Here is a 25,191-nt window from a genome sequence, read left to right as displayed (position 1 = left end):
CTTTGTTAAGTATTCCCACTGAAAGCCTTTATATATTCTTGAAAGATGTGCACCTTACACATCCACCGTCATACAATCTTTCTTCCTGTTCCCTGGTTTGATGATATACTTTGCAAAGTGGGCCTGATTCTGGTGACACCGCAATTCCTGCTTTGATGACGCTGTAAACTCACAAAAGTGGCACTGTTGAATGACTGTTTCACATTTCAGGGTATTATAATATTCATTCACAAGCTTGTTTCTCTGTTTTGAGCTTCCCCTTGGTCTGCCTCTACAACGGCGTATCACAGGAGCACCAACATGTTCAGTTTTGCCGTCTTTCCTGGCTGGTTGGCTTCTAGACTCAGGAGAAAAATCAGAATGCACAGCAACCTCCAAATGAGTTGGAAGTACACTGAAGTCCTTGCCATCTAACTGCTTCTCTGTGGTGCCAGACTGAGGTGTACCACTCAATGATGCTGCCAGGGCCAACTTGTATCGCTTTTTGGGGCAATGCATTACAGCACCCGAAGAGGTCTGAACAATCTTGGCAGGGTCACTCCTGACTGTGAGATCTTCTACATTGCTTTGTACAAATGCATTTTCTGCTGTCACAGAACCAAGACTAGTGTCATCCTGTATGGGCTGATGGGATGGATGGAGAATGCCATCAGGTTTCTTGGGAGAGGATTCTGGTGAGGCAAATTTCTTTCCTAAAGCTGACTGAAATTGCGTTGACTGTGGGCTATTGGATGGTGGCGTATGCCTATCCCTCATTCCTTCATCATGGGGTCTATTATCACTGCTCAACTGATTACCTGTTGCACACGTTTGCATACTCTCTTTAAGTTCTATTAGTTCTTTGGGATCAATATGCAAATTGCCTTTAGCATGTTCTAAATATGCTTTAGAATGCAGTAGGCTCTGCAAAGTTGTCGACTGTGTCAAAGGAATACCAGAATTCAGAGATCTGGTGATAGCTAAGCCAGGTCCTTCACATGTAAAGCCTTTTCTTGAAAGATCTACGTATGACAAGGGTTCTTGTACTGTATGTAATTGGACATGAGATCTGCTACACGGTAGTGCAATTTGATGGCCAATCTGGACATGTCTCCTCAACAAATCACATCGTGATTGGGCCATAGGAGCTGACAAGGACACATCAGATTCAGTTGATTCTCTTCTTCCTGTGACACTGGCAAGTACATCATGACAGGCATCACTAGCGGTGTGGCACACGTTGCTTGATTGTTCCGGTTCTGAGACAAGAATATCACAGGAACTAGTTCCTCCACTATTCAGATCAAGATTTTTCTCCCGATGATCAATGGCAACCTGCAGTAAGTCATCCTGCTCATCCCCACCACCATGTCCAAGTAGTGCACTGTTCTTCAAAGCCATAGACAAATCAAGAGGAAGAGATATATCCCGGGGTGTATCATGAGACCTCCTTGTGTTGCTTTTGAGTGTCAAATCGAGGGGTACGTCATCTTCTATTTGGGAATTGTTCGTGCTTCCCATTCCATTCAGACTAGCTGGCGAGACTGGAGACGAAGCTGCTGCCAAGTTTTCTGATCGAAGAGGTGTAACAGGTGGTGTTACACTAGTCCATGATGTGGGAGTTCTGGATGGCTGAGGTGTTATGGCGGGGGACATTGTTTGGTGAGGCCATTCTGATGGCATTTCTCTGTAACAAGGTGAGGAACAAGGTGTTTTGGAATCATGATTGGGGAAGAAAAGTGCTGTTTGCATTAACCCAACTGCAGAGGATTCCTGTGAAGGCCTCTGCACAATATGATTTGATGAATCAACCATTGCAGTGTTTTTCGGGAAGAGCTGTGCACTATGTACCACTGGGTCACTCTGGATTGCATCTTTAGCTCTGAAAATGTCATAAGCATGGACTTGTGAAAGCTTCTCAAAAATGGCCTGCCGTGCCTTTTCATCTTGTTCACTGTGTAGCCTTCTAAGCTCTTGCAACATGATGTCTCGCTCTAACTCTGACTTTCCTGGACTTGATTTCTCAGTAAGCCCTCCTCTGTTTTCAATCAAAGAGAATCTTCCTTGTTCATTGATGGCCTGCTGTCTGAGAATTTCACTTCTTGATAGGTTTTTATGTTGGCTTGGGTAGTGTCGTGTCCACTGCCTCTTCCGTCCTGCGTTTAGGGATGTTCTGCCAGAGATCACTGCATCATGGTTGTAAAGTGTATTGAGATTTACCAAAGGCACTGATAACCCATCAGCACCATGCTGCATCGAATGGTTAACGTCATGACTGGGATGGAATACTGGCATGCAAGGCACAGGTTCATCCTGAGAGTTCTGTGGTGGAATGTTGTCTGCCGTACGAATCAGATATGTTCCCTGTGATGTTCTAACGTAGGCTGATGGGAAATTCATGCCTGAATGATGTGTGCTGACATCACTTGAAGGAATTGTGTTCAGGTTTCTTCTCCCAAGATCAGAGATCTGAGCTGCATCTGTTTGGTGCCTGTGAAGATGAACCAAACTGTCTGTCTGTTGCACTGAAGCACCTTTTCCAGCATATTTACTGAAATGTGGATGAGGCAAAAACCGTTTATCATTCAAGCCAGACTCTGCAATTCCACTTCCTTGAAGTCTAATCCGAGCATTGGCGTGTTTTCTCTGTACAGATTGTCTCCTCAAGGCAGCTAACTGCTTCTCTGCTATGAATCGTTCACTTACATGATTCCCAACAACTGTATGTTCACGTTTTCCTGACATCTGCTGGGAAACAGGATCTGCAGCCATGGCAACCAGTTGTTCATTCATAATCAGGTTGGCGTGCGATGCAGAAATGCTCCCATTTGCAGTAAGAAGCTGTCTCAGTTCTTGGCATTCCAGCGATGGAGCAGAATTATTGAGTTTCAACTGATTTATCACTTGTGCGGGGATCTGAGACATAGGATAGTGTGAGTACTGTTGAGAGACAGGCATCATGTGGTACGGCATTGAGAGATTCCTGGCTAAAGGTGATTCCTTTTGCCTCACTGTGGGCTTCCTTGGTTCCCCAAAGAAAGTTGTAGCCTTCATTTTTGTTTGTACTCTGTCCTTGTTGAAATGATTCTGTACATCATGCCGACCATTTGACTGACCCTGTATTTCATGCCGACCATTTGACTGACTCTGTATTTCATGCTGACCATTTGAATGACTCTGTACTTCATGCTGACCATTTGAATGACTCTGTACTTCATGCTGACCATTTGAATGACTCTGTACTTCATGCTGACCATTAGACTGAAGTGACATGTTGACTGCAGGAGCATCCATGCATTTGCTCATTACGGTAACATCCAGTGAGCACTGTGCACCAAGGGCTTTGTTTCCAGTACAATCAGTGTGCACTTGTCTTTCTGATGAATGACTTGCTTGTGCACTTTCTTCAGGATCAGAAATGACTGCAGTAGAACCAGATGACAAGCTGCATGTAGTGATGCTGTTTGGTGAGCATGTGGTGTCCTCATTTCTCACAGGACATGAAAGTTTTGACATATCTTCAGCATCAACCTCTTCCTTCACTGCCACAGAATTAGCAAGATCCATTTCTTCAACATCTGGTCCTCTGGATTCAGTGTTTTCATCTTTTTTACTCTCACACATGATGGTCGTCGCATCAACACTGTTTTTACTCTGGACTTCCAAAAAGTTTTCTTCACACAAACTTTCTTTCTTTTTTGGAATTACTTCTGGGTGAAGAGTTGGAGAAAGGTTTGTTGAAATGTCTTTTGGTGAAGAAGCAATGTCCTGTTGATCTCTCTTTGCTTCTGGGTCTTTCTTAACAGTTACCTCAGATTCTCCAGTACATGCCATTATGGATTCTGATGCATTTCCAGGTGATTTTTCTTCAGATTTGATCACACTTAATTTGTGCATTTCTGGAGTTGTGTTTCTGAGAATTGACACAGCTTCTGAGAGACTCTCTTCAGTCTTTGCCAAGTATGTCTGATGGCTATTGGAATTTGCCCCTTTGGAACTTAAGCTGTTTGGAGAGAACATTTCAGACTCTACCTCTTCTTCTTTGGGCTCCCTGACATTTGATGGTTTGGATCCTAATGAAACGTCCTTGGACTGTTCTTTGTGAGTATCCTTAAAAGGTTTGGGAGTTTTTGTCGAATTTTCATGAAGCTCTGTTTCAGAAGAAGTCTGAGCCGAAGAACCTGGCATACCTTCACCTAATTTTTCAGGCAGTTCATGTGCAGTACCTGAAGGGGCACCCCTTTTGTTCTCCTCCTTTGGCATCTCAAAGTTCTGCTGTTTGGTATATGGATAATGTTTGTTGTTTCTGCTTTTGGTGTTGTGTGCTTTCATGGTTGACTCTGTGGGACATGTTGGGGAAAGGGAATCGATTTCCTCTACGCTTACTGGAGAGTTTGACATCTCTTGACAACGCATGGGTGAAGAAGGCAGTTGTGTGATTGAACTTAAATCAAGTCCTTGAGACTGTTCATCTTCAAAGTCCAACTCCTCAATATCACCACAAGGATACGGGACTGTAGCATTTTCTGAGCTTGCTGTTGATAAGACATCATCATCATCATGATATTCTGCGACATTTACTTCTGCTGCTACATCAAAGGAATCCTTACACAGGGGTTCTAATAGTTTTACCACAGACACTGCTTCCTGACCTTTTTCCAACATCCAAGAGGGCTCAACATGTTCAGTTTTCACAATGTTTTCTAAACTTGCTTCTCTCTGACTTTCACACACTTCAGCTATGTGAGCACTTTTCACTTCTGATTCAGACTCTGAATTCCAAGAACTTTTGGGGAGATCGGCCTCCACAGAACATTCTGGATGTGTTTTATTGAATATATAGCTCATTAGTTTGAATTTCTCCTCACTTATTTCATCACAACCAATATCTTTGTTGATCTCGAAATGACTTTCTTCTTGCAAAGGTTGATTTGGGAGATCTGATGAGGGATTGCCCTTGAGTGATCCTTCAATGTCCTCTCCCATTTCTACAGTCTCCTCTTGAATGTTTAAAGTGGCTTCATGCATTCCAGCAACACTCTGAATCTCAAAATCAACTTGAGTTTTCATTAGACTATTATGAGGTTGATCATGTTGTCCATACACTGTTATGCTTGCAAGGGGGGTTTTCGACTTCAAAATGCTGTCTGTATCCTCTGCCAGGACACCTCCATTGCTAATTGGAGAATCACACTTGTGCTGCTGTGTGTCTGCAGATCTTGCGATTTCACTGCTGTCTCCATGTGTTCTGATGATTTTGTCTTCAACCTCTGGACCTGCTCTAGTTGCCTCTCCCACATTCACAACCATGCCAGGTACAAAAGAGCAGTCACTGGTGGCTGATAAGCCCAGAGAGTGTACAGCTTTTTCTTCAGCCTCACAAACTGTGTCATCTGGCATGCTATGCATTTCCTGTGATATGCCTGTGAGCGGCACATGGTTATCCAAATCAGTCTCACATTGCTTCTCTCCTCTTGTTTCTGTATCATGAGGGTCATTATTATGAGCCTCACAAAGTGTGTTGTCAGGCATGCTACCCATTTCCTGTGATATACCTGTGAGTGCTACAGGATCCTCCATATCAGTCTTGCATTGCTCCTCTCCTCTTGTATTTGTATTACGAGGGTCATTATCATGGGCAGGAACACCTACTGAATGAGCAATCTGCTCTCCTGTTGCATTACTAATGCCTCCTCTATGCACATCTTTATTTTCATCTAATATAAGCTCCTCATGCACTGTCTCACCAACACAAGAAATGTAGTCACCTCTAAGATGTACTTCATAATGCTGCTCATTTCTGTGGTGGCAGGGTGGTTCTTTTTCTACAGGATCTTCCATACAATGTTTGCCATTTCGGTTTATGCAGTTGTTGATTCCACAGGTGTCATCAAGGTCAGTTGCACTGGCATCTTCAGCACTTTGTATTGATCTGGTTTCACTGAGCTCTTCCATATCAAACTCATCTCCCACAAGCTGACCCTCAGTCTTTGCAGAAGATAGAAAGTCCTCAGAAACAGGCTCACGGGTACACTGTAGTGCTGAAGGAGATGGTGGAGTAGAAGTCATTGGCAGGAGATCATGTGCTTGGTCTTTGTTCGATTCAGCAAAGCTTGTTTGCAAACTGTCATTCCTAACAGGAGGCTGTACTGGTGTGAGATGCAAAACACTGGCATGCACCTCTTCGCTTTCACTTTGAGTCTCTTCGTGACTGCTGGAAATGTGACTTTGTAATACTGGACTGTAGACTGTATGGTTGCTGATGGAAATTTCTGGGTCTTCACACTCTGGTTGGTCATTATCCTTACATGATTTCCTGTCATCAGGTGTTTCAAACTCAAATTCATCCTCATCTTCTTCACCACAAGTGAATGTTTCCACACAAGTGGATGCAAACAGAGGATTTTCCGTGTCATCATTTGCTGTCAACTGGGTAGTATCGCTGACATCACAAATGTTGGGACAAATTTCCTCACTGACCATCCCAACACCATCACCTGCATAATATGTAGAGTCTTTCTGCGATGGAGCTACTTCACAGTGTGTATCTGATATTGCTTTCAATTCTATTTCATCTTCATTTTTATCACTACAGAGAATGTTCTCTTTCTCTAGCACTGGCAGGCTATCCGAACCTGGACTGCACAGATCATGCATGCATTCACTGCCACCATATGCTTCTAGCTGTGGTATGTCTAAATCAACATCTCGCTCTCCTTTGCCAATACCTTCTGTTTCACTTTTATATTCTTTTGAGGAACTGTCAGTCTTGCTCGGCAGCAGAACCTCTTTGGAAAGCATCTCTCCTTTGTTAGGGTACTTAGTCCTGTTCAGGCTCTCCTTGAGAGCCTCAAATATATTACCTCTTTCTTTCACTTGCTTAAGAGACATGTCATTTGTAGCATTAGCCATATAACTGTTCCAGACGGCACTACAGTTTGGTAGCTTATTAATTTCAGTTGATGCACTCCTGTCAGAAAAGGACACTGTGTCCGTCGATGCAGCACCACAAAGTGTAAAAGTCCTTGCTATTCTTAGATTTGAAAATCCCTTGGATCCTTTAATTGCTTCCTGTTGTGCATCCTTCACACAAGAAAATATTTCAGAATCATTGCTTTCCATATGAACAGAGGGCGTACGATCATTATGATTAATGTCTGATGAATGATATCCAGCAGAGCTTGCACTTTCATCTGTGGCTGAAACATTCTGACTTAGCAGTTTTGCTGATGACATTGACTCAGCATTAATAATTGGCACCCTGTCTGCATCTGTTTCTACAGCACCTTGATTAGTGATGGAAGTAGTAGAGTCAACATTGATTGATACACATGGAGAACTGTCACTAGGGATGGTGTCTGGCAGCTGGGAATATTGACACTTGTCATCTGATACAGGCAAACATTGCTCATTTGAACTTGGAGGAGTCAAACACATAAGCTGAGTTTCATCATTTTCATCCACATTATTAATGTCATGTGCACCTTCCCATTCTCTGATAACTGCAACATCATTTGCTTCATCAGTGTCAGCACAGAGTTTTCTCATTTTGTTATTGTCATGCAATGATTTTGAATGGATATCACTTTCTTCACTGCTGTGCATTTCCTGCAAACTTAATTTGTTTTCCAAGCGATGGGCAGCTAATTCTGAGAGAACCATGTTGTCTGAGGAGAATCTTGACTCTTGTCCCAACTGCTGATGCAAATATGTGAGTTTGCTTTCTGTTGAATCATCAGGCAAAGGAAATGTATCTCTCCTCTGGCACTGCTGTCCATCCTGCAGTTGATTTCTTTTTCGCTTTGGTGGCCGACCCCTCTTTCTCTTTTGGAGAACAATCACTTTTGCCGAATCAGGGGACTTCTTTGGTAACAAGAATCCCCCTTGATTGGGAACAGAAACTTTTGATTGAACACCAGCACTGACAACATTTTTGCCAGAAATACCATCAGGTTCCACCTGTGCCACACCAGGATATCTGACAAATGAGTATGTGCTCCTTGGCTGTTTTTGGCAAGTTCCCTTTGCTGTGATGTCGATATCCGAATAAGAAGTGCCGTGAAATGACCTCTTTCCACTATGCTGGTCTGATTCTGGCTGAATTTTGCGAGGTCTTCCACGTTTCCTCTTCGGCTGGGGTACATCTGAAGTTTCATGTTTACTGGGAGAAGGCTTACTGATAGTTGACTGTCTGAGTTTTGACCACTTATATGCAATGCTAGTGAGGTGTTCAATATGGCTAACACGTTTTCTCTTTCCACTTTTTTGTGAGTGGGTCTTTCCAGAAGCAGGAATGCTCTCATTACTTTGCTCTCCCATCTCTACATGACTGGTGGTAATATCATCACTGAAAAGTCCAGCACTTTTGTCAACATTTTGGTCAGCAACTTTCCTGACATTTCCCATTTGCTGGCAAGAATCTCCTAAATCAAAGCATTCCTTACAGCTAGAAACCTTGGTGCACCTTGGCATCGCACAGGAAGTTTCTGACATATCTCTGCAAGGTTCTGAAGCATGCCCGTTACTAGATTCCAAAATGTTTCTGATACAGGTCAGCCGCACCTTCGGAAGGAAGCACTGCAAATTGCGATTTTCTGTGAAGCGCGATATCATGACACTATCACTTCCTCGTAAATGCTCATTACCCACATGGCCATTTCTCTCCGGTCCTTGTCCATCAACATCCATGCTCTCCTGGCATCTCCAATGGAGGAATTTCAAGCTGTTTTACAAAATACTAACAGCTCTCCTCTTTGCTACAATCTCATTATTCCTGGGTCACTCCATGTCAATATTCTGCTTAGAGTTCTTCCCTCTCTGATGTGGTGGTCTTGGAGCAGATTTCAACACTTTCTCCATGGAGCCAGATGAACCAAGTCAGTACTCATGATGAGCTAAACTCAGGCATGGCCTTCTGTGGGTCTTCGGTGTGGATCTGTTAAAATAAGAGTGGAAAAACACACCAAATTGTCAATTTGTACATACAGGAAAATTACTGTATACGCTGTTATTTTCACATACAGATATTTATGTGAATGAGGTCACAGACATTTTTTTGTGAGGTGTTATTGACACAGAGACTTCATATGCGCACTATTACCTTAGCACATGGCGACATTTTTGCATGTTGTAACATTCGCAGTCCAAGTGTGATTCTTGAAATTCACGAAAATAACAGCTTATACAGTACTCTGGACCAGCTGCAAACACTAATGTTGGCATGAGAATTTATCAAGTGTTGATATCTGTCTACAGGTACAAGCTGCACTGGGTAGAATAACAGTAATTACAGGCATTCACAAGGGAGGGAAGGACAGCCATTACAGTGAATGCAGTTAATTTATTTGCACAACTTCCATGACTGATTTATTTTCACTGCTTTTGTCTGCTTATTCACTAAAATGGCAACCAATCTTTAAAGTGAAAAGCATCGTGGTGTCTGTTTTTACTTCTGAGCAATCAGGAATTGTCATATGACAGACTCCTGGAAAAGTGTCACTCCTGCTTTAGCACACTGGCAAAAACCAACATTCAGAACACTGCACATACACGTATATTAATGATGCTAGCAAGATAGTTGCTCACAATTGCACTCTTTGGCAAGATACTTCTTTTTTCTGCAAGATTCTGTATGAGTCTTCAAACTTATAGACAGAGTCACACAAGTCAGAAAAGCCAGTAAATCTAATGGCGCAGACGGGTAAATCTTATTGAGATCCTACATATTGCTGATTGTTAATTTAACACTATTCACATAAACATTGTCAGACACTATAATTTTGTGACATGAGTGAAGTCACGGTGTAAGTGTAACGAGAAATATATACACATACATATATATATATTATATATATACATATACATATATTTATATATACACACACAAGCAATTCCAGCATTATGGACATTGAATTCAATTTTGTGTGTGTGTGTGTGTGTGTGACTTTGTGAGCTTATATCAACAACTCAGCGTGATCATACTGAACCCATTGATGGTTTGTTCTAAAGCGGCCATCCTGAAGAGTTAACAGTCCAAGTCTTGGTTAGCTACTATACATCATTTGGTAGATACAACATATTACAAAAAATGCTTACCATTACAAACATTACATTTTTTTTTTGGATATGGTCATTTACCTCCATGTGGATGTGTTGAAAAATTTGAAGAATTTGAGCATTAAGTAAAAGAAATTTTCTTTTGCAATGAGTGCTTAGATCCTTTTTAAGTTGCAGATTGATAATTGTGTACAACAGATTCGGCTATTTACTCTACAGGTTTACCGATGTAGCATTACAGACGTAACAACTTTGTCCACTTTTGAAAGTCCCTGTATTCATACTTAAATCCAGTTTTTATCTAAGACAAGGTTAATATAAGTGATTTTTTGGTCCATTCTTAACCATAAACTACTTTGAAATAATTCTGAAGTGTTGATGAATATGGAATAATGAGAGTCAAAGATTGAGTGTTTTTACAAAAAAAAAGTACAGAAAATATTGCCCCAAAACTGATTTTTTTTTTTTAAAAAAGAATGCCTAGATATACTTTCAAAATATCACACAAATGAAAGAACTTTATGACAAGTTCTAGCATTTGATACTGAATTTTCCTTGACGCTCACACATTTCAAATTATTGTAGATTTATGATTTTTAGGAAAAGTATCATTTTTTGTGAAATTGCACATATATATACTTATATACACATATATATTCAAATATATGTGTATACATTCACTCTATAGTAAACGTTCATGACATGTCATCTTATTTCAGGCTTTTCAACAAATTTCTACAATTCTTGGGCCAATTAAGAATTTGAAAGAAAAAGTGTTGGTTGCCAGTCCCTGACAAAGAACAAAATGAGTTATCATTATAATCCTTACCACACAGAATGCAATACAACATAACCTTTTAATATAATGCAAATATACCAGTATAAATATATGGCCTATTTTGTCAGGGATAGCCACTTAAAGGGGACCTCCCGATGATTTTCAGACTTTTACATTTGAACAACCATAAATCAGTTAAACTAAGTACAGAGTGTCAGAATTTATAGTGATTGGGATGAGGAATGAGAATGTTTTCAAAATTTATAACAAATTGCAATGAACAAGGATGATGACATGGCAGCCTCACCATAAGAATGCATGAGTTGGGGCTCACGGAAGCAGAACAAAAGAAGAAGGCATGCATAGATTCTTCACAGGTGAACTTGTTGAGCAAGTGGTATTGTAATGGAATTGCATTGCTACATTTCTGAAATATATGAGGCTCTGATGTCATCAACACTGTTCAGTGTAATTTGTTTAAGATTTTCAATTTATTGGTTTCTCTGCTCAAGGACCACAACAAATCCCACGAATCTATACATGGAGCTGTTGATTTATGTACTACATGACGTGAAATTATGAAAATCGTGCGGAATGTCCCTTTAAGCGAAAGCTTAGTTACTCTCCCAAAGGGGCCTGGCAGTGTTGTCACCCCAGCACTGTCAATTATGCATGTACCATATGTCTTGTATGAGAGGGACATTCTTGGTATATGTAGACAACGCGTAAGTTCGTTATTCTGAAGGTTCATTAATCCAAAAATTAAATTTTAAAGTTTTTTATTCTGATGGTTAGTTAATCCAAAAGACACAAGTTCCCTACACCTAAATGCTCATTAACCCCAATATACAAATAGGGCATGCTCTACGGTGCACTATACTGGATTGTAGAACGACAAATACCAAATTATCCCAAGTGCTGTTTTGTTTCACCGAGGCCGCAGGCCGACGTGAATAGAACTACACGAGGAATAATTTAGCATTTGGAGTTCTACAGTCCAGTAGGCCTACTGGTGCATCAGTAGAACATGCCCTAATTGTTGGTCCCCCTCGATCTGTATTTTCTGTAGGTCTAGCCCCTAAATCTAACATTAGACTCACCATACTGATTTCTTGCATGCAGAGTTAACCGCAACCTTGTTTATGTACAGCGCGACGCTAGTACAGCCGCGTATGCGTATTGCATGCACAGAGCAGACTCGCGTATAATAAACTGCTACATCCTGCGTCCAGTGGTCTATACGCGCGCGTACGTTGAAATGCTTGGCCTTGTCCTAGTACATCCCTCGCTGCGCGAATCTCTGCATACATAAAGCGTAGGGGCACTGTAAGCGTTCGGTATAGTGGCACGGCCGTTCACTATACCAAAGTATTTACTATAATCAAATAGGGCTTGCTATGCCGAATATTTGTACCATTATTGCAAGTGTTTGATATTCCAAAGGTTCATTAATCCAAAAATGAAATGAGTTTATCATTTTGAATGATATAATCAAAAAATTAAAAACAATCTTTATGCCACAGGTTCTTAAATTCTAAAATGAAATAAGGTTTGTCATCCTGAAGGTTCATCAATCTGACAATGAAAAGAAGGCACTTACTAATGAACCTTATTTCATTTTGGAATGAACAAACCTTCAGAAAATTAAACTTTTTTCAATCTCAAATTAATGAACCTCTGGAATAACAAACTTCATTTCATTTGTGGAGGAATGAACAATTTGAGTAACAAACCTTACTACATTTTTGGATTAACAAACCTTCGGAATAATGCACCTTATTTCAATTTTTTGATTAACAAACCTCTGGAATAATGAACTGTAACAAAACACAAGCCTAATCCAAACAGATTCCACTGAGCAGAATTGACACACTGGATCTCTGCTATAAAGAACCTTGTACCTTATCTCACATACAGACTGTGATCCCACACAAACTAAAAATCATTATAAATTACTAGTTGGTGTGCACATGAAGTCCTGATCAACACACAGAGGCCATAAACTTTGAAGCACGAGGATCAAAACTGAACAGTGCATTCATGAGTATGCCTTCCTAATTTTCAATCTTAAGATTTCTTTGAGATTAAGAGCTCTCAACTTGACAATTGATGATGATTTCTTTGTAAGACAATGCTTTCCTACCAACTTTCATCCCATACAATAAGTATCCTAAACCTTCTTACCACATGCAAACCTTGCAAACATTATTTCATCACAGGGGAATTTCAAAGAAACAATGATGCAACAAACAAATGGGAAATTTTATAGGACATCAAGGAAATTAAGGAGCTTTTCAAAATCACTGCATCAGATATCTGTGGAATTGGTATTTATGAGAATTTGATATTATTGATCCTCACATACATCTTGAAAGCACAGCAAGTTTTTGAGCACACATTATTTTATGATTACTGTGAAGGATTGCACTGTAACATCACTCTCACACCAATTCAAGATGTTTAGGTACTCATGCTAACATGTTTTAGTTTGACAAATAATTTTTATCCTATTAGTAATACCAACATTCCATAGAAGTGTATGTATGATAGATACTGTCTTGAACAAGGATCATGCATATAAAGAGAAACAAAAAATTGCATTGATGCTTACAATGCACATTATTGGATACAGATAAAAAGCTTCAATCATAATTTACTGGGCTTTTCAGCAGCACTAGGCTGTATCATACTGCAAAAACATACCTACATCATGAACTACTAAAACAACATATCTGCAAGTGTGCAACCTACACGTATAGAATGAATCTGGCATAATATGCAGTCAACTATTCAATCACATATTTCTTGATTGTATAAATCCAGACATGTTTCACATCATTACACTTCTTGACGTCACAATTCACCCCAGCAGTATCAAGCTGCTACTACAACAATTCAGATATTGTGATACACATACCAACCGTCTGCAGAATTGATTTCATGTGCAGCAAACAAAAAAAAAGAAGGAGAATTCCCAGTATACATCAGAAAACAGAACAAAACAGCAGACATTTCTGTGAAGAGCTTGTAGCCATTTTGAACAGCGTCAACAGCCTATCAAGGCAAAAGCTTGTTATCGCATACTGCATCAGAACATACATTATGGTTGAAAATGCCATGAGAAATTCCAGAGTCTCTGTTTTTTTTTCCTCTCTCTTTTCTTTCTTTTGAAACCCATTCAGTGGTTGGATGCTAGGTCGAGCGTGTACAGCATTTGTATTTAAAGAAACTCCTCATGCAAGACACAGCAGAGTTTTGTTGCATTTCTCTGTACACAGTCTCTTTAAAAAAAGGCAGACTTACAATGAAAAGAGCAAACTTTGTGGGGTGAAAAGAGTAATCTCACAGTGGTGGCAAAGCGTGGGTGAAGACGGAGGTCCATTATGGCACTACAGGAGTGAATTTGTATGCTTTGATGATACAATGCTCTCTGATCACAAATAATCAAGTGACCCTATTTCTTGTCTTTATGCAGGTCACTTCAGCCACTAAATGAAGACCCACAATTCTTCTAAAGTGCTGGTGTATGCAAAATCACACACAACATATACAGTATCAAGTACAAGCTGTTTACAATACGGTCTTCAAAATTTTTTGCTGTCACATTTTCCCATTAAAAAACAAGAAAATTTTGATTTTGTTTTGCATTCCAACTGATTTCAGTCCTATCTGTTTCTTTGAAGCAAGATCAACTGACAATACTCATAAATCCTTTCCTTCAAGTTAATATCATCAAAAATATCTCATCACAATCAGTATATGTCATACTCCATTTCATGTGGGGAAAAATTTGTCTGGGATGCATCAAAACAGAATCCAGTCCAAGTTATGGCGATGACGTTCTGAATGAATTTTCAATCTTCAAATTGTTCAGTTCTCTTATGAGCCACACAATTCTGTCACCTTAAAAATGCCTTGCCACAGGGCATGCATTTGTCACTAGTAATGAGTCAATAGCATCCTCTCTTCCCACCACAGAGTCCATTACAAAATCAATCCACCCAGTCTGACCTCAACCCAATCACTTCTTCGCACGTGACACATCTGTATAAACAGTCTTTCGAGATATACCTCAAAGGATACTACAGTGACACTTACCACTCGAGGAACAAACACATGTCCACCGTTGACACAGAGATGCTACAATTATCCACCAATATGCATCTCGCTCGTAGCTGCATGCATCCCATTCAAAGCTAGTCAGGTGGATGACTTGTTCATATCAACCCAAGAATGACAAAAATTTGCACCACATTTTGCAAGATGCTGCGTGCCTTGCCAAAGAAGGAGCAACTGCCTTACTTATAGGAGGAACTATTTTCAGCACTCTCGAAATAAGCCAGGATTATTATAGATGGGCATCCATGGCATTCAGCAACACCAATACTCTCACCACTTTGCCAGGGGGCGGGGTGGACGGCGTCCTTGGTGTAGTGTGCCTTGATGGAAATCAACCTGTTGAATGACTCATGCCGCTGCACACACCATACAAACTGCCACAAAGAGAGAGTATTAAAATTATAGCTGTATGATGTGAGACAGCGAGAGAGGGAAAAGCGCTGCGAAATTACCTGTGCCTACGATGCATAATTCATGCCAGAGCTAGCCTGCGAATCACATTACGACACGCTGGAGCAGCTCGACCTGCACAAGAGATGCATGCCCCTCCTCCGTAGTAACCATGGTGACGAACTCAATTGAGGAAGGAATTTTTTTGAAATTGTACTCCTGGCTGTAGACACACATTCCGTGTTGTAAAGGCCATCAAGTGGATCGGAGAATTGATGAGGGAAATGATTTCTTCCCAGCGCCTCACATATTATTGTCATATCCGACCAATAAAGCATTTCTTCTCTCTTTTATCAACAGCTCAGCAAAGTCAGGCTCCACATTTGCACAGTGCCTCCATACATAAAAGGAAAGCATGCCATGCATTGCTGACTATCAACAATAGAGGATTTATACAATTCACATGTTGATAGACTGATATGGTATGAAAAGTTCTCTCTGGTGTGGGACTGTATTATCAGCCCATTGACTGCCACGATACTGTTGCCTGTGGTTTCGCTCTGTGCCATATCAAAAAAACAAACAAACAAATGCACAGAGTATATAAGTATGTGTACACAAAAGACATAAAAGGTAGAGGCTGGTCTTAGTGAAACACTGCGTGATTCTGTCTACGTGTGCGTAAAGAGGAAAGTATATAAAATACCTTACTGGGAAACAACAAGATCTGACATCTCACTTCACCAGTATACTAAAAAAAAAAAAAAAATGAATATCTAGATAAGTGCTCTGCTAGCTGCGCAGTGATATTCTTTGAGATCCATCAGAGACAAGGAAATTGATGGAACCCTTACTGCTCACCTGATCAGAAATTTGAGCCAAACCTGGGGCCGTATTCTGAGAGCTTATTAAGTGTCTGATTAGCACTTAATTACCGAATTGGTATTCTGAGAGCATGATTAAGTAGGGGATATATTAACTACCATAGCAACAAGCGTTTTGGCGGGAAGGACCTACGCGTTTGCGCGTATCAATGCGCGTGCACCTCTGAGAGGACTTAATCACAGAGTTAATTACGAATCAGTATTCTGAGGGTGTAATTAAGTATGAAAGTTAATGGAAAACTTAATGATACCAAAGAGTGTCATTAACTTCTCCGATATCACGCATTACATCGTGTTTTCTCTGCCACAACGATGCTTACCGTCTTCGGTTAGCGAGGAGCGGTTGAATCTTGTTATCATGGTATCCGTAGAATTCAGAGAAAAAAAGAAATATAGCCGATCTTCGAGGAATTTTGTCATTTTATGTGACCAAAGAAGTTGAGATCTTCGCGTGTGTAGGTGAGGGGTTGTAATCAAATACCGGAGTGTGCGCACAGAGCTCTTGGGTTGTAATTACAGGCATGTGGGGGCGTGGAGGAGTGCGCATTGAGGGCATATTCGCGCGTGTAATCATCATTTTGGCTTCTAACAAAGCGTCTGATTGGATGGAATAACAATTAGATGGGAGGGACCTAAGATAATTACAGGGGACTTAATCATACCTTAATTACGTCCTCAGAATACCGATTTTGCCCATGATTAAGGGCCTATTAACTTCACGACTTAATCACGCAGTTAATTACAGACTTAATTACGACCTCAGAATACCACCCCTGGACACATATGCTACTGTTGATAAGTTGTGCCACCTCCAGTTGAAATACTATCTATGTGTGATGACCAATGAACTAGAAAGTGACTTTGGTTACCCAAACCTTTTGGCTCACTCCTAACTTTCAAATGCTGTACAAGTCCAACGGTGTTTGCACAGAGGTTCTGCAACATAGGTACATGCCATGGTTTGTTCCACACATCTAACAGAACCTTAAAGGAAAAAAGAAAATATTCCAGACAGATTGAGGCCGCCAGAGGGCCAAACAATACCGATCAAAGTCCAAGATCACATCTGAAGGAGACACCGTCCCAGAGAACAATAAATTCTGACGGTCTACCGTCACTGGTCGGGGCCCCCAGCACTTGATCCCCTTCAAATAAGGATACTTTGCTGCCCTTTGTGACTCCTAAGCATAGCAACAGACCAGAACATCAAATATTTTACTCCAACTGAACCCAAATTTATGGACCAGACTCCCACAATCCCATTCCTATGTTACATTACAGATTATTTTACACTCTAATCTCATGCATGTAACAGTGATCACAGGTTGAAATCAAAAATTCAAAGCACTGTATTACACATTATGTACAATTAGTCAGATATTTTATGTCAGCAACAGAGTAATGCAAAACAAATATTATGTAGCAGAGAGGTTCTACGCTTGGTTTCGTAAGGTTATGAGCCTAGGCCACTTTTTTTTTCTGCTTTTAAACACCAATGACAGCAGAAGAAGTTTTTGGTTGACATACTTCACAATAAGCTGACTGAAATGACAAAATGTCTTGTGTTTTTGATTTCACTGCCTTGTAGCAAAAAAACAACAACAACAAAACTGAATTGATTAAAGGAATTCTGTAATGAAAATACATGCCGACTTGTATTGATTCATAATACCTTTAATATCACCATATGTGCAAAACGGATATCTCAATACCTTTACGATATTTCATAATAATTCTTCTAGTATTTTTCTTCAGATTACTTGGATACACCCAAAAAAACCTTCCATACTAAGATTCGGCTTGTGACTTCAGCTGTCAATCATTGCTAAAGTAAGGACTAATATGATGAACACAAGAGACCCGGGGGTCTCGCGCTCATCTGAGTATCCCAATATCACCTTCTATGCATTCTCGCAGACTCTTACCTGAGAACATTGGAAACTTGTGGTGGGGTAGCTTTGAGAGCTGTGGGCATGGTGTCCATTTGCATATTCCATCATACTGGTAAAAATACCTGCCAAATACACTGCACTAGCATGGTGACCTGTTGAACAAATTGAAATCTTAACCTCTGGCATGCTACCTGTCAAGGTTGGTGAATATTCGTCAAGGAGTTTTCAGTGATTATGAACATGCACAATTTACATCACTATTTGGACCCATCCCACCCCACTTCCTTGGGTCCCCGGGGGGGCACTTCTGATTCTGGAGAAAATCTGTAAAGATTCCTTACAGGGGGGGGGGGGGGGCATGGTGCCCATCTGGATGGAATTGAGATTCTATCCCCCTAAGGATGCTACCTGTCAAGTTCTGTGAAAATTCGTGATGGGGTTTTCAAGAAAAAGATGAAAATTTACAATTAAGGTCCAAATTTAGGCCCCCTGGGGCCTCCCAGGTGGGGCATGGTGCCCATTTGATGGAATTGAGATTCTATCCCCCTAAGGATGTTATCTGCCAAGTTTGGTGAAAATTCATACCGTAAAACGGGGTGAATAGGGACAAATTTAAAGTTCAAATGATTGTATTTTTTTTCACGCAGCCCAGAGACTCAATCTTATGTGGGGATTTTATGTCCACCTAAAATACCTTTAATTTGGTATTGTGAAATAAAATGAATATTTGGGGGAAAAGTATGTTTTTTGATAAAATGATGCTGTCCCTGTTGACCCCAAATTTGGGGTCAACAGGGACAACACTAATTTTGATCAAAAAAAAAGTTGTTTGGAGGTATTTTTTTTTCAATCCATCCAATGAATTGGATTAAGGGAACAACTACAGAGTTTAAAAATGATACACAAACATTTAAGAGCAATCTATTCCATTGTTAAATCAATCTTTAACAAAAATTTCAACAGCCCAACAAAATGAGCTGATATAAAAAAATGTGACCCATCAGGTCAAAGGTTAAGATTGAAAAGTGAGTCAAAACTTTACTAATCCATTGAATTGCGCTCAAATATTAACCCACTTCTTCTTCAAGTGGCAAATCATGATGTACAATCTTATTCATATACTCTAAATTCAGTGTAACTTGACTCTTATGATGTCGGGGATATTTTGGGAGTTCTTACAGCAATTATAAGCTGGCACCTATAGTATGGGTCTGACCCAAAAAGATGTGTTATTGGCATTAAAACATGCAGAAGACAGAGAAAAGGGTTATGAAATACAAGTGGAAAAGTCCTAGCCTGTCTTTGGCAGTGAAAAAAATTCCCAAGAGGGTGGGTGGGGCCGGGGTTCCCCGACCCTTCCTCCCCAAGTTAGGGTTAAGACAGCAAAGTTCACTATCATCTATGTATACAAAAGTGAAGCCACATATCCAAAGATCGTATTGCTCTCTTGTCAAGAGATTTAGAATAGAAATTCACACTTTTGGAAATAGTTGGGACATAACAAACATTTCAGAGCAATTTATGACAATATAATAGTTAATCATACAGAAAATTTAAAGGGCCAGTCAAACGACACCATGGTGTCCCTATTCACCCCAGTCTAACCGATTTTTTGCCCAAGAGAAGAAAAAATGTGCTGTCACAAATTCCTGTTGAAATAATTATTTCAAATTTAAAGGTGTGTTGTAGGACCTAATAGGCTAGATTCATGAACCTTTTTAGCGAATTTCATTAATCAATGGCCACAGGAGCAGAAAAGTTTTGACCGCCCTGATTTTTTTGTGATTTTTTGAAAACTTTTTATTTGGACCTCCAGTACCCTTTAAAAAATCTTTCACATCAGGAGGACCACTTTCTGGACACTGTTGGATGGTCCTTCCATCCTGTGATAAAAATAAGAAAAAAAGTTCAAGCAAATTTGAAACATGCACATTCAAAAAACTTTTCTCGGTTTTGTCCCTATTCACCTCGCCGTCCCTTTTCACCCCGTTTTACGGTAATGATATTTTCAAGAAAAAGATAAAAATGTACAAATTGGGTCCAATTCGGACTATGTGGGCATATCCAAGTAATCTGAAAAAAAAATACTAGGAAAATTATCATAAAATACATGGAACACACTGAGATATTTGTTTGCCACAGAAGTGATGTTGAGGGCATCACGAATCAACACAAATCAGCATGCATTTGCACTGCATTTAGGGGGAAAAATCACTTCGTATATCTTTAGAGACAAGACTAAAATGTCAACACAGAGTCATTTCCAGGTCAACAAGGAAAAGTAGAAATTACGCGGTGCATAATATATGTCCCCGCCGGAAGTAGCATTTAGTAGCAAAATGTACAATATAGGTAAAAAGATGAAGGTCAAAGGTCAAAATTCTATGTAGAAGTTTTGAAGCCCTCACCTAGTGCCATCACATAAAGCAAACGGAATCGAAATCGGGTTAGAAATGGCGAGGGAGTAGCATTTTGTAGCCAATGTACAATATAGGTAAAAAAATCAAGGTCAAAGGTCAAAGAAGTCAAAGGTCAAAATTCTGTGTAGAAGTTTTGAAGCCCTCACCTAGTGCCATCACATAAAGCAAACGGAATCGAAATCGGGTTAGAAATGGTGAAAGAGTAGCATTTGGTAGCGAAATGTACAATACAGGTCAAAAATCAAGGTCAAAGGTCAAAGAAGTCAAAGGTCAAAATTCTGTGTAGACGTTTTGAAGCCCTCACCTAGTGCCATCACTTAAAGCAAACGGAATCGAAATCGGGTTACAAATGGCAGGAGTAGCATTTTGTAGCAAAATGTACAATATAGGTCAAAAATCAAGGTCAAAGGTCAAAGAAGTCAAAGGTCAAAATTCTGTGTAGAAGTTTTGAAGCCCTCACTTAGTGCCATCATATAAAGTAAACGGAATCAAAATCGGGTTAGAAATGGCGAAGGAGTAGCATTTTGAAGCAAAATGTACAATATAGGTCAAAGGTCAAGGTCAAAGGTCACAACTGAAATTCTGTATAGAAGTTACAAAGCTCCCATGTAGTGCTATCATATAAAGCAAACAGAATCAAAATCGGGTTAGAAATGGCGAAGGAGTAGCATTTTGAAGCAAAATGTACAATATAGGTCAAAGGTCAAGGTCAAAGGTCACAACTGAAATTCTGTATAGAAGTTTCAAAGCTCCCATGTAGTGCTATCATATAAAGCAAACAGAATCAAAATCGGTTAGAAATGGCGAAGGAGTAGCATTTTGAACATTTTGATCACACACGGACCCACACACGGACGGACACACGGACGGACGGACACACGGACACACACACGTACGGAGCCCGTTTCATAGTCCCCTGCTCGAACTCATTCGGCGGGGACAACAAAACACAATATAGCATAGATTTCATCACGGCAACTGCTGTACTGCACACATAAGTCTATATCGCCAGCTAATTATGTCATCTGTAACAAAATACATACTGAAGACATAATATTCATCAAAATTTCACAGTCAAGCTACATTTAAATAGGCTCTGTCAATGATGATTTTTTTTTTTCTGGTACAAAGAAAGCTGTTCATTCATACCCAAGAATCCAATGAATTTCCCTTGCCTCTGACTAGGACTGTTTTTGCCAAATCCATATTTTTCTTTTTCTGGCCCTAAATTTTGAAATTCTCTTGATAACAACGTAGGAGAAACTTTACATTACAATACTTTTAATTTTAAAATCAAAGAATTCTTTTAGAAATTCCTGTATAGCAGAATTACAGTAAAACCAGAAATATTCGCAGCATATAAATTTTTGCGAATTGAAGCTGATGGCCCTTACGGCGGCAAAACATTTTTGCGAATTGCCATTGGCATTAAATGCATATAGTGTAGACAAGAACTGTCTCATGCACTTTATTTTTGCAAATCTTGGCTCTCGTGAAATTCGATGCACATGAAAATTTCTGGTTATACAGGACTTACTAATAATCTTGCAAGCACTAATTCCAAGTCCTTTTTTTTAAATAATGGTTTATCGTCTCTTAATACAATCTCTTCTTAATACCTCTCATGCCTTGCATACTGTAAAACATGATATATTCGTGGCACGAAATTTTCGCGAATTGGAGCCGACGGCCTTTTTCGTGGCAAAAAATTTTCGCGAATTCCTCTTGCGTTCAATGCATATAGTGTAGATAAGAAATTTCTCGTGCATTTCAATTTTGCGAATCTTGGCGCTCGCGAAATTCAAATGCACGCGAACATTTCTCGTTTTACAGTAATTGGTTTTGACCCTTCAACTCCTCTTCCTTTGGAATTTCCCACATCCTCTTCAGTCTTTTCCTGTTAGTCCTTCCATGCTTCAATATCTTTTTTTTTTCACCTTTTTATTTTTTACGGTCTCCTTTTACTTTTTTTTAAAAACAATTACGAGAGCTGCTAATTTTGTTTGAGAGCATGGGTATTTCCTGTGGTTTTGCTTTTTTTTGAAGGCAATTTGCCTAGTTCTGTTAATACAGCAATTAGATACTGTCTATGAGGAGACTGCAAACTACAAGCCCTGCATTTTAGCAATCCTCTCCATTTCCAAAAAATGTTGATTCTGTATTTGTCGTAAAATCACAACATCTGTTGTATTTCAGCTCACATTACTTTCCTTGACTACAATGTTGTAACTGATTTTACGTACTCATGTATACTCAAATGTATTTTTGCAAATGCATTTTTAATGTGGAAGTAAAATGAAATGAAATGAAATGAAAATTAAATGAAGCTACATTTGCACACAATGAGACTGATTACACAGTACACATCAAAGCTTTGCCATTAGGCAAATGAAATCTGACTTCAAATTGCATATAAATATGAAACCAGGAGTGAGCAGAACAGTGAAATACTTTGAAGGGGAATTCAAAGAAAGTGAAATCAATGTAATTCGGAGGTGCATGCTGCGGAAGCATAATATTACACTTTCACTTTGCAGCTTATGGTTAAAGCCCTTACTTGCTTGACAAGTCAGCAGAACATATCTGATACACAAAATCTTATACGGTCATGTAGTCATACCTTCATTAGGTTTCATATACTGTAAAACACAGAATGTTCGCGTGCATTTTAATTTCTCGAATTTCACGAGAGCCACGATTCGCGAATTTAAAATGCATGCGAAAGTTCTTGTCTACACCATATGCACTGAATGTTAGAGGCAACTTGCAAATATTTCATGTTGCGAAAAAGGCTGTCGGCTCCAATTTGCGAAAATTTTATGCCACCAAAATATTGTTTTACAGTAAATTGCTGCAGTTCAATGGCATCAGCCATGATGACCACTTTGTTTGTCAAAAGCACTGTCATATGTGTAAACATGTTTTCCAAATAATGCACCCACTACAGTGTTAGTGTATGAAAGAGGCCACATTCAGCATACTGGTGAACTTTGCATACCACGAAGGTCTCTTATGTCATGTTAAAGTGGGGTGACATCTATCTTCTGCTTCAATCAAACCAGACAAAACAAACAAACACACACACACACACACACACACACACACACACACACACACACACACAAACATTGAAAGCAAAGCCAGGCAGAACGAAGTATTATATGTGACCCTGCATCACAAAACCAACAAAAAGTTGCCAGACACGGATTTTTAATTAAGGCAGATTCTGAAAGAGCACACTTTAAGCTTTAAAATGATGTATAACCTGATTGAAACCGACTCTCCTAAAATCTAAATATTGGGAAAAAAAGCACACACTCTGGAAAAGTGTGCACTGAGAAAAGAGGTTCCAAAGAAAAGGGTCTATTCAAGTGTTTCATCTTATCAAGTCGTGCTAACTGTGCTATGAATGGGATGAAAAACAGGGTGTAAAACACCATAGCATTATAGCAACAGCAGTGAAGGGGTTACCAAATTAAGCTGAAATTAAGCATGCTCTATTATCATATTCTATCCATTAGCTACTCATACCAATCTTCAAAGCAGTAGCATCATCCTTTCAAAAGTTACTGGAGTAGAAAGTGAAGAGTGTGTACAAAGGATTTTTAAGAAATGAAAAGGGGCCCTCTAGAAGACATACCTAATCACACTATTCTACAAAATAAGCATTCTAGAAAAACTGCTAAAAATGCAATTTCCTGTTCATTTTATGAACCCAAATTTTAAACTAGGTATAGAAGAACAACTTCTCTTTCAGAAAATATGAAAAACCCAAGATTGACCAGGTTGACCCGTTCCACCTATTTTGAGTCCTCATGTATAATCAGGGCATGCGACTTTTTGTTGGTTTTGTGATGCACAGTCACATATGGATAGCATAGTGAAGTGTTGGCACACATGCTAGATACAGTCTCAGTGTTTAGAGTGAAAGGGTTTTAAGATTATATTCTTCCTTGCCCATTTCATATTATATTCCTGCACTTGCCACATAACATCTGAAGATGCAACTACAAAACAACAGAATAATATCACTCTCGAGTGAAACTGATTGCCAAAATTTGGGAATTTCACTGGTGGACTTTTTGTTTAATGAACAGCGCAACAAATTGGAATCTACAAATGTCGTGTCAAAGCCCAGCTTTCATGAAATGGGGTTTTCTAGTGACAACTCATACGGTGAACAAAACAACACAGTGACACCACTGCAAAAATGAATAATACTAACTAATGTAAAACTCTTCTCAATACTGGTCAATTGTATCCCCCCCCCCCCCCCCCCCCCCCCCCCAAGCAGTCACAGAGCAATACACAAAATTTCAGGGACAATTTTAGTGCTTTATCACTGTACCTAGAGCTACCAGCAGTTAAATACAAAGAAAAAAGAATTGTGACAGCAAACATCACTATTTTATGACAATTGGGAGGGTCTGCCAAAGATATGTACGTTTGAAAACGCAAAATTAATTGTTTCTTTTTCCATCCCCGCTCACTCTATCCATCCATCACCGGGTCTGCACATCTTTCTCCACAATTTGCTGTATTGGCTCTCCCACTCAACATAATTGGATGGCATTGGTGGAAAGCCTCAAACCCTATTAGCGAAATTGAAATCCCATAAATGAAGTATCCACACCATATCCATTCCATGAATAAATGAAAGGCAAAAAGCCATT

At 39.6% G+C, this 25,191-nt stretch overlaps 1 protein-coding gene across 3 annotated transcripts in view; it reads right to left on the bottom strand.

Annotated features, from left to right (window-relative positions):
* The window catches only part of LOC139715970 (uncharacterized), a 39,633-nt gene continuing 14,442 nt past the window's right edge, over positions 1-25,191 (bottom strand). For all 3 annotated transcript variants that reach the window (XM_071627518.1, XM_071627519.1, XM_071627520.1), the window contains one exon: positions 1-8,914. In XM_071627518.1, coding sequence (XP_071483619.1) covers positions 55-8,667 — 8,613 coding nt within the window. In that variant the 5' untranslated portion in view covers positions 8,668-8,914 and the 3' untranslated portion in view covers positions 1-54. The remainder of the gene's footprint in view (positions 8,915-25,191) is intronic.

This window comes from Diadema antillarum, unplaced genomic scaffold, assembly GCF_040938485.1.
Source record: "Diadema antillarum isolate AM-2024a unplaced genomic scaffold, OU_Dant_1.0 scf00000058, whole genome shotgun sequence".
In the NCBI taxonomy this organism is placed as follows: Eukaryota; Metazoa; Echinodermata; class Echinoidea; order Diadematoida; family Diadematidae; genus Diadema; species Diadema antillarum.
This window is presented reverse-complemented; position numbering and strand designations above follow the sequence as displayed.